The sequence below is a fragment of the Lycium ferocissimum genome, chromosome 7 (genome assembly GCF_029784015.1).
Source record: "Lycium ferocissimum isolate CSIRO_LF1 chromosome 7, AGI_CSIRO_Lferr_CH_V1, whole genome shotgun sequence".
In the NCBI taxonomy this organism is placed as follows: Eukaryota; Viridiplantae; Streptophyta; class Magnoliopsida; order Solanales; family Solanaceae; genus Lycium; species Lycium ferocissimum.
This window is the reverse complement of record NC_081348.1, coordinates 43672957-43684032: the sequence shown is the minus strand read 5'-3', so window position 1 is coordinate 43684032 and position 11076 is coordinate 43672957. Positions and strand designations below refer to the sequence as shown.

Below are 11076 nucleotides of genomic sequence, written 5' to 3'. Positions count from 1 at the left end.
TGTCTTTCAAGACTACCAAATGACATATGATCCCTAGTGTTACCCTTTTGAGCCTAAAACCTTTTCTTTGGATAAACCACAATTTAGCCTATATCCTTTTGAGTGCTTAAATGCACTACCCCACTTTTGGCCCCACCTCCCTGAGTGCACTAAAAAAATCTAAGTTGGGTGACAAAGTGGAAAGGTGAAAATGCAAAAGCCCAAGAAAATTACAAAAAAATAAAAGAAAAAGCTGCAAAAACAAAAAACAAAAAAAAAGGAAAGGAAAACTCCAAAAAATGGAGGAAAGCTCAAAAAAGAGAGGAGAAAAAATAAAGAAAAAAAAAAGAAGCAGCAAAGCAAATAAAGATCTACTGCAAACATCCAAAAAATAATAATATAGAAGTATAATCACTACAAAAAAAACTGGTTTTAGTGATAGATTTTATGCCGTCACTAGGTAACGACAGATTACCTACGAAATTACAATTCTGTCACCAAAAAAAAGGAAAAACGAAATGACATCTAAGCTAACGACAGAGTAGCGACGGATTTATTATCCGTCGCTATATTTAGGCGCTAAAATTAAGCGCCTTTATTTTAGCTACAAAATTTATGACAAACTGTGAGCGGCAAAAATTATTACAGATTAGCGACGAAGTTAGCGACGGATAATGTCTGTCGTTAGATAATATGTATGTATCACCATATTTTAATATCAATTTCTACGGATATTTCCGTTGCTAACTCTAAAAATGGTAAAATTTAATGTTACTCGTAGCGATGGAACCCGTCGGCAAAAAATTATAATTTTATTTTTAGAAATAAAACAAAATAGACTCTAATAAACACACTAAAACTTCAAAACCCACTAGAACTTTCTCTTCAAACACACAAAACTCTAAAACCATTGAAACTTCTCTTACTCTCTCCGGCTCAGCTTAGGGTTTGTCTTTGCTTTCCTTTTCTGTTAGATCCAGTTTCTCTTCATTTTCAAGAACATAAAAACATGTTATTGTCATCTGCCTAATTAATTTCTTCAATAATCTGTAAGTATTAGTAGCATTTTTGATTCATTGTTTAGTGTTTTATTCATCTGGGGTTCTTCCATTTTTGTTCTTTGGTAATGCATGAAGCTTCTGTTATTTTTTTTTTTAATTTTCTTTTAACTATTTAGCTTGTTTTTTGGAAAAAAAAGAAATATTTAGCTTGTTGGATCTTTGCTTGCTTTGCTGGTGAGTAAAAGGAATGTTCTTTCTTTAATTAAAAACCTTGATTTTTGCTTATTAAGCATGTTTATTAAGGAAAGTTTGTGTCTTTATTCATCTGCCTAATTTCCTCAATAATCTGTGAGTATTACCATTTTTTAAAGCTTTTTGATTCATTCTTTAGTGTTTTATTCGTCTGGGGTTCTTCCATTTTTGTTCTTCTGTTAATGAATGAGCTTTTGTTCTTCCATATCTGTTTCTTCGTTTCTTTTTCTATTCTGTTTAATGTTTATGCTTTGACTTAGGTGTTGTTATAGAACCTAAATTTTAGGGAAAAATTGCCATTGTGTGAAGTGTACCTTTTGTGTGTGTGTCGTGTGTTGGTTTTGTTGTTAGGGAGTAAGCTATGCGATTAGTGAAGAGAAAGTAAACAACTCCAATACCATTTGTGGTGTCTGTTAAGTTTCTGACTCGTGTCAAAAGCAGTTTCGTATTGACTAGCTTTTTGATAAACATGTTAAATTTACCTGTAATCAAGTATGCATTATTTTTTGCACTTGTTTTATTTTTGGTTTCTTAAATATAGTTTAGTTTCTCTAGAATTTTTGGTTTTCCTGGCTAAATCTCTGCTTCACTAATACTGAAGATTAGAGTTTTTATTTTATCAGGGATTTGGGGATTTAGGGATTTTGGGTTTCTGAAGAATTTGATTTACATTCATTCTTGCAGGGTTCAGGAAAGAGTTGTATTTCGTCAAAATTCTTCAAAAAGCTCTCGGAAGGTTTGTTAGGAATATTACTATTTGCTCTCACTGTTTGATTACCCTTGCTGAAATTGTTTGAGGTTGATGGCGCATTTTAGTGAATTTGTCTAGTTGAGTAGGATTATAGTATATGTACATGCTTGTTTTGGAGTTGGTAATCTTTCTTGTCATTACTACTTTTGTTTCCTTTGTTGATTAAGTAAGTTTGTTAACTTACCTCCTTAAATTTCATGTTCAGCATATTCCATGTTTTTTTCTACAATAGTTCCAAAACAGAAAAATGGTGAGTTCACTATCACATTTAGTAATATATAGCTACAAAGCTACTTGTCATTTTTTATAGTAGTTACTTGCCACCACTACCATAAGAGACTTTAATTTGACATTCTCTTTTAAAAATGGTCTTAAACTTCTGTCACGACTCAACCAGAGGGCCATGACGGGCACCCGGTACTAACCCACTCGGGCACCTCTTAGTGTACATTCACATTCACATCTAGGTGGACTACATAACTTATTCATAATTTCTATACATCAACAATATTAATCTCGTTAGGCAACAACACATTTATATCGTCATCGACAACAATGCCCATATCCATATACACAAGCCGACGAGGCTATCAAAATAATATACAAAATATGAACCGATAAGGCTGCAAGACATCTAACCATACACAACTGTCTACGAGCCTCTAAGAAGAGTATGTAACATCATATAGGCGGGATAGGACCCCGCCATGCCCATATGTATGTACACAAAAGAATAATACCCAAAGTCAGAGCTCGGATGAAATGGAGCTCTCTACGTATAGTCCTTGAATAAGAGATCTATGGATCAAGCCTCGTCTCTGTCCACCTACGGGCATGACGCAAAGATCCACAAGCAAAAGGACGTCAGTACGAATAATGCACTGAGTATGTAAAGCATAATCAACATCATAGTAGGAGCGTAAGAGACAGCATAAGAAATAGCATAAGATAGAAGAATCAGGAGGTAATAGGACCATTTGTACCTCTAGTGGCCATCATCATATTTACTTCCTTGTCTTTCATAGGGACCTTCCATTTCTAACGCTTACTCATGTACATACATACATACATATACATATACATATATATATATATATATGTATATATATATATATATATATATGTATATATATGTATATATATTCGTATTTGTATCATTCCCGACCATGAAGGTTCGGTGGTTCACATACCCGGCCATGACAATGCTCGGTGTTATACATACCTGGCCCTACCAAGGCTCAATGTCATCCGTACCGAACTGCAGAGATGCGCGCACGTTAAGTATCATATCCGGCCATATAAGCTCGGTGTTACATAATAGTCATGCATACTTAGACACGTATACATAAAAGTCTATAAATATCGCCAACATCATTATCATCATTGTTTTCGTTACATCTATCCTTAGAGGATCAACTATCATATAAAGAAGGTAATAGTATCGTGAAAGTATCGAGAATCATGAGCTTTGGTAATCTTAGTGATAGAGTCATTTGGAAGACATTATGGAACTCATGAAAGGATATATAGCAAAGGAACCATGCCTTAATGAAAGAAGGGTTAGCCTTACATACCTCTTTGTCTTCTTAACTACTTAACGTTTACCATCGAAGCTTGAACAATCTACGTTTAGAAGGATTCATACCATGGTTAAGCCTTAACGATACTCTTAAATTCAAACTAGAATAATTCATGATCTAATGAAAATTGGGCAGCATTTCCCCTATTTCGTCAACTTCCACCCTATTACAAAACAACTCCCAACAACCACAATAACATCCCCAATATCATAATCAAGTAATCACATTCCACTAAGCCTTCAAAATTCATCCTTATGTTCAACTTATACCAACAACTTCACACCCATTTTAGCACATTTTCATGCAATGCTTCCTCATTACTATTACTACCTTCCATAACAAGATTATATCCATATTATACTAGGAATCATGACCCAAGTTAGCTTACTACTCAAAAACATCATAAAAGTTACATTTAGCCCTCATTTCTACTTTCTTCTTCTACCCAAGTTCTTCAACAACCAAGCATTCATGATGACATGAAATAAGCATGAAAACTAACCTTTTATCTCATGGGAATGAGATTTGGAGAAGCTATCAACTTATGTGAAAACCCTAGCTTCAATACCCAAGAATCTCTTGTAGTCTACTAACCCTAGCAAGACTTCTAACACATGGGTACCTTGATTCTTGCCTCTTGATCTTTGTTTTCTCTTGGGTTGGAGTGAAATAAGCTTGGAGAAGGGTTTGGAGCTCTCAAGACTTGTGGAAAATGAAAAATGACATAAATGAACCAAGGCCATCTATTTATACAAAAAATTAAAAATCTGCCCAATGGACTTACACGGTCCGTATAAGTGGACTGTATAACACCACCATGGGAAAGTCCCTTTTTGAAATAGGTCAAGTTATACGGACCCCCTTATACGGACCGTATAAAGTTATACGGACCGTATAAATGGTCGTATAACACCACCAAGAAAATGACCCTTTCTGTGAAGGTCACGTTATATGGACCCTCCTTATACGGACCGTATAAGTGGTCGTATAACTCCCAGTTGTACGAAACTTTCTCTCGTTACTTCGCTTGACTTCCAATCCTCATGGAACCTTCTTAGACAATAATACCATTAACCATATAGGCCCTAGTCCTCAAGACATCACCAAATAAATATTAGCTTAATCATAGCGAAAACCTTTCCGAACACGACTTATATTTCACTTCCTTCAATAAACTAAATTTCACATATTCGTACAACTCAAAATCTTATGGTATGCACCTTAAGCTATCTAATATCTTCCTTAATCTCGTAAGAACTTCATGTTCACCTTAAGCTCGCATTGGTCTACTTTCAAGGCAACAAATCCCGAAATTTCCGAGGTGTAACAACTTCATAGCCAGCACACTTTCTTTTTGCTGTTAAAAAAAAGGGTCTTAAACTCAACTTGTTTTTCCTTTGGATGGCATTCTGATAACAAAAAGTAACTATGTTTTTTGTTTATTTTAATATTAAATAGGATCATGGATAATCTAGAGCGTGGTTGGATGTACGATAGGTTGGATGGTCGAGGGGGTAATAATTCTAGTTTCATGACTGGTGTCAATAAGTTTCTTAAGTTCTCATATTCTCAGAGAAACCGCATGAGTGGTGACCATATTAACTGTCCGTGTAAAAGGAATATGTCAAAATATATTCAATTTTCAGATATTGGAAAAATATAATTAGTTTTTAAATCCAATAAGATTTGTTTTTGCGTGGTTGATTTTTCTAGTTAATGTTATAATTGTTCACTTTTTTACTATTTTGTATCTTTAATATGTTCCAAAAAATAAACCGAAAGTTGAATTGCTGCTTATTAGCACTTTCCAGGGAGTGAGCTTCAATTTTCTCTTAAGCTCCAACACACTCAATAGTAAACTGGCTTTGTCGGAAAAACGACTACTATGTTAGCTGAAAAATCTCTCTACTGTGACATTGGTTGCTGTTTTTGTTGGTTTTGGAAGTTACTAAACTATGCATATTTTTTTCTTGTATACGCTATTAAAAAGGGTCGAGATCCAACACCAAGTGAGGTACATTTGCATGTCCATACACACGGTCATGATGGAAAATCTTTTGTTGGTGAGTAAGCCCGAATCATGCATGTGAGTCCAACATTTTATAATCTTCTATAGGAAGCTTCTTTCAGTAGTATATTATGCTTATACTGTTTGATTTCAGTTCAGTTTTTGTATGTTAACAAATATGTTTTCTGAACAGTTATATTCCTTTAGCAGAGTAAATCAATAATTATGTTGTTTTCTCAAAGTAGGCTCATTTCACTTCAACTTACTTCTATGTCTTTATCTGGTTCACTATCATCTGATCTTCAGTTTTGTAGTTCACTTCAATCACTTTATCTTTCTAGGAACTCACTTTCAGGTTCACTACCTATTAAAATTTGTTCTTGGTTACCTTATGTAGTTAATCTTGATCTTTCTGGTAACTCTTTTACTGGTTCTATACCACCTGAGTTTATTAACTGCAAATTCTTGAACACCCTTTTGCTAAATGACAACAAACTTGCTGGATCAATACCATTTGAGATTGGCAGGTTGGGCCGGTTAAAACGGTTCGGTGTGTCAAATAATGGTCTTTTTGGTTCAATTCCTGATGATTTAGACCGGTTCTTGAAAGATTATTTTGAAGGGAATAATGGACTTTGTGGGACCCCACTTGGAAATAAATGTAGTAAGTTGAGTAATAAGAGTCTTGTTATTATTATAGCTGCTGGTGTTGTTGGTGCTTTAGGATCTTTAATTCTTGGATTTGAGATTTGGAGATGGTTTTTGGTTCAGCCAAACAAGGAAGATAGAGAGCTTGGTGATGGTAAAGGTAGTAGTAATAATAGTAGTGATTGGGTTGAAAAGTTGAGAGCTATTAAGCTTGTTCAGGTTACATTGTTTCAAAAACCTATTAACAAGATTAAGCTTAACGAGTTATTAGCGGCTCCTAATTCTTTTAATAGTGGAAATATTGTAATTTCAACTAGGAATGGTGTTTCTTATAGAGCTATGTTGCCTGATGGATCGGCATTAGCTATTAAAAGGCTGAATAGTTGTAAGATAAGCAAAAACAGTTTTTGTCCGAGATGAATCAGTTGGGGCTAAGAGAGTGGGCATATTTCGGTTCAAACCGAAAAAATCGACCGAACCGAACTTTTTTTAATTTTGTTTTAGGTTTTTCGGTTTGTTCGGTCCGGTTCGGTTTTCGGTTTATGCAAATCTTAATTCGGTTAAACTGAATTTTAGCAATTTTACCAAACTTTAATTTGAAACTTTAGATTGTCTAACTTTTAATGGTGTGTGATTTGTGATTGTGATCGATTTGCTAGCAATTTTCTAAATTTCTAATGCACTTGGTGACATTGATTTTAAGCCACATTCTGCACATTCTTGTAGCAGTTGTTGCCTGCTGGTGTAATGCTTCAGGATGGTTGACCATCTCCTGTAGTCCAATGATTTTGTCTTAGCTCTAATCAACATCCCTTTTAGCTAATGGATGGTTTGTGTTGTGACTGTGTTATATGTATATATATATATATATATATTGTATATCTCTTTCTGGTCTCTCTATATGTGACGGCTTTACTCCTATTTAGATGTACTAGTACTGTTACTGTTTCTTATTTCCTCTGAGCTTAGATAACATCGCTCTGATTTTAGTTTATGTTTGTTAAAAATTGCTTGAAATTGTCCAAACTCCTACTTGTGGCTGTGGGAAAGTTTCCATATCTAAACCGAATTAACCGAACCGAATAAACCGAACCGAAATTGTAAAAATCGAATTGAACCGAAGTTATTTCGGTTCGGTTTCGGTTTTCATTTTTTAAAAACCAAAAAATGGAACCGAATTTGTGAAACCGAACCGAACCGACCGAATGCCCAACTCTAGTTGGGGCAACTTAGGCACCTGAATTTAGTGCCTTTATTAGGTTTTTGTATAGTTGATATTCAAAGGCTTTTGGTGTATAAGCATATGTAGAATGGAAGTTTGTATTCCCTTTTACATGGTAATCTTAGTACTGGTGTTAGGAATTGTGATTTCGAGCTCGTTTGGCCAGCAAGGCTTAGGATTGCTACTGGTGCAGCTAGAGGACTTTGAGGGCATTATTCTTGAATTGTATTGAAGCTTTCAGGGCATTATTCTTGCTGTCTTTAATGATTCTTGTACATGTGCTTACAAAGTGAAATGAGTTTAACTAAATATCACTCTCTTTTACAGGAAAAATATCAAGAAATACTACAAAATCAGTCACAGATTCGATGAAGTTGATCAATGTCAAGCCTATTACGAAGCCGTAGGAGGGGTAAAGAAAAAAAGAATATATGGTATTGGATCTCAAGCACACTTATATTATGGGCCGAATCTTCGTCCTTCCTCTTCTTCATCTGATGCTACATCCTCAGTACCACCTCTGAATGCTCAACCGGCAGCGACGAGAAATTTGGATGAGTTATGACGCGATTAATTCCTGCACTGACTGATCGTTTGCTTCCTATAATTGTTGAGTGGGTACGTGGATTGAATCCTTCAGTCTCTTCTCAGACGGACACTCCTAACGACCATCCATCATCTATGGCACCTATAGTTCCAGCTCCAGCTACTGCCAACATTGATCAAGTTCATGCATCGGTTTCTGATGATGATCGTGGCTCTCCAGTCTCTCATTAATTAGTTTTGTTGTTTGGACTTTATGGTTGTTAGTTTTGTTGTTTGGACTTTATGGTTGTTGCATATGATTTTGAATTTTTTGGTTTGGATATTATCGTTGTGGATGCTTTAAACTTGATTTGCATTCTGCTATGTATTTTGGACCTAGTAGAATATTAGTTTCTATTAATTAAGTTATTATATGAGTATCTAATATATGCTTGGACAGGTGTATTTAAAATATTATATAAATAAAAAATAAAAAAAGATTTGCGACGGATTTCAAATGTTGCGACAAATTATTTTTGTCGCCAAAAGGAATGCAGAAATGTGTATTAAAAGAATTGGCTACGGAAACTATTGGTTGCCAATCAGAAGAAACAACGAAATAACTCATAGAATTAGCGACTGATATTATTAACATCGCGACAGATTTCATTCGTCGCTCATATTGGCAACATATAAAATTCGTTGCCAATCCATCGTTAATCCAACGACATATTCCTTTTTTTGTCGGCAAATTGGTAGCTACGAGGATTTTACCGACGGATTCAATTTCGTCGTTATTCTGTAGCTATATTGGTTTAGCAACGGATATATGTTGTTTACCGATGGATTTCATCCGTCGCTAAAATCAGTTTTTTTTGTAGTGAGTGTTATGCTCAAGGAGGGAATAGTCACTTTACCACAAATATATATCCTACCCATCTATAAGCTTACATTACAAGTCAATAACAAGTCCTACTTGATCCCATTCTGAGTGTCCTCACATTAGTGGATATTTACATGAAGGTCAAGCATATGGCATCTCAATTGCATGCATTGAACATCCTTCTGAGTGTGAGTTTACTTCTTGAACGTCCTAAGATCTAAATGCTTAAATTGACTGTGAATTAGGACTTTACTTGTGGTAAGGGCACTTGAAACATGAGGACAGGAAGAATTCAAAACCTCTAATTGATACAAGATGAATAGATCATGTCAATACTTAGGTATGTTTGAGGTGTCATTTGAAACTATAAGAATCACTTCTAATTTGACCTCCGGTTCGTCCGAGAGTAATTGATGGTAATTTTCGATGCATAATACTAATAGTTGGTGCCAACTAAAGTCAAGATACGCTAAACCGATGAATTGATTTCTTTGTCTTCATCCTCTGGTGCTCCTTATAAGAGATGCCTTTTGAAAAATAAAAAGAAAAAAAAAAAAAAAAAAAAAAAAAAAAAAAAAAAAAAACTTAGCTTTTTATGAACTACGTTTGACCTGATTCTTGCTACGGCAGGATACGTAGGCAGTTCTACAATGGGGTTCGGTCTCGCTTAGTAAAAAGTCTCATGTCCCCAAAAGATCAAAACCGGGACATATTTGTTTTTTAAGAAAAAAATAATTCCATTTCAAAACAAAAAAGCAAAAAGAAAAAAAATCAAAAAGAATTTCAAAGTTCTTAGTTTCAAAACTGGGGCATTTTTTTTTCCTTTTTTTCAAAAATAAAAAAAAGTTTTCTTTTCATGCTTCACATGGTACGACAATCCCTGGTTGCATTTTAGGGAACAAAACCCCTAATTTTCGCATGTCTTCACAGGGTACAACATTCCCTGGTTGCATTTTAGAGAACAAAAATCCCTACTTTTTTTTCTCCATGCCTTCACACCATACAACATTCCTTGGTTGCATTTTAGCGAACTAAAACCCCACTCTTTTTCATGCATTCACGGGGTACAAAAAACTTTGATTGCATTTTAGAGAACAAAAACCCCTAATCTTTTCACGACTTCATAGGGTACGACATTCCCTGGTTGTATTTTAGGGAACAAAAACCCCTATTTTTTTAATGACTTCACAGGGTACGACATTCTCTGATTGCATTTTAGGAGGAAAAATCCCTATTTCTTTCCATGACTTCACAGGGTACGACATTCTCTGGTTGCATTTTAGGGAACAAAAACCCCTACTTCATTTTCATGCCTTCACAGGGTACGACAATCTCTGGTTGCATTTTAGGGAACAAAAACCCCTATTTCTTTTCTTGCCTTCACAGGGTACGACATTCCCTGGTTGCATTTTAAGGAAGAACCCCCTATTTCTTATTTAATAACTTCACAGGGTACGACATTCGCTGGTTGCATTTTAGGCAACAAAAATCCCCATTTCTTTTTATGCTTTCACAGTGTACGACATTCGCTGGTTGGATTTTAGGGAATAAAAATTCCTATTTCTTTTCATGCCTTCACAAGGTACGATATTCGCTGGTTGCATTTTAAGGAATAAAAATTCCTATTTCTTTTCATGTCTTCACAGTGTACGACATTCCCTGGTTGCACTTTAGGGAACAAAAATCCCCATTTCTTCTCATGCCTTCATAGGATACGATATTCCCTGGTTGCATTTTAGGGAACAAAAATCCCTATTTATTTTCATGCCTTCACAAGGTACGACACTCCCTTGTTGTATTTTAGGGAACAAAAATTCCTATTTCTTTTCATGCCTTCACAGGGTACGACATTCCCTGGTTGCATTTTAGGGAACAAAAACTCTTACTTTTTCATGACTTCACAGGGTACGACATTCCCTGGTTGCATTTTAGGAAACAAAAATCCCTAATTCTTCTCATGACTTCACAGGGTTCAACATTCCCTGGTTGCATTTTAGGAAACAAAAATCCCTATTTCTTCCCCATCACTTCACAGGGCACGACAGTCCCTGATTGCATTTTAGGGAACAAAAATCCCTTATTTTTTTCCCCATGACTCACAGGGTACGACATCCCTTGGTTGCATTTTATTTTAGAACATAAATTATATTTTATTTTTGTACCTAACTTATATTTCTATCATTGTCTTCTTTTCCATTTGAATAGTTAGTTTTGAGCTTTTTTTTAC

The 11076-nt window shown here is 35.1% G+C and overlaps 1 protein-coding gene and 1 long non-coding RNA gene across 2 annotated transcripts; both read left to right on the top strand.

Annotated features, from left to right (window-relative positions):
* Positions 1–859: 859 nt before the first annotated feature.
* Positions 860–5650, top strand: LOC132065251 (uncharacterized). The gene is made up of 3 exons (XR_009416705.1): positions 860–1028; positions 1917–1968; positions 5554–5650. It is a non-coding gene; the product is annotated as an uncharacterized LOC132065251 (long non-coding RNA).
* A 75-nt stretch (positions 5651–5725) lies between these two features.
* Positions 5726–7648, top strand: LOC132062237 (probable inactive receptor kinase At1g27190). The gene is given in 3 exon segments (XM_059454848.1): positions 5726–6610; positions 6613–6658; positions 7453–7648. Coding segments are annotated over 3 exon segments (1056 nt in total). The 5' UTR covers positions 5726–5796.
* Positions 7649–11076: the final 3428 nt, after the last annotated feature.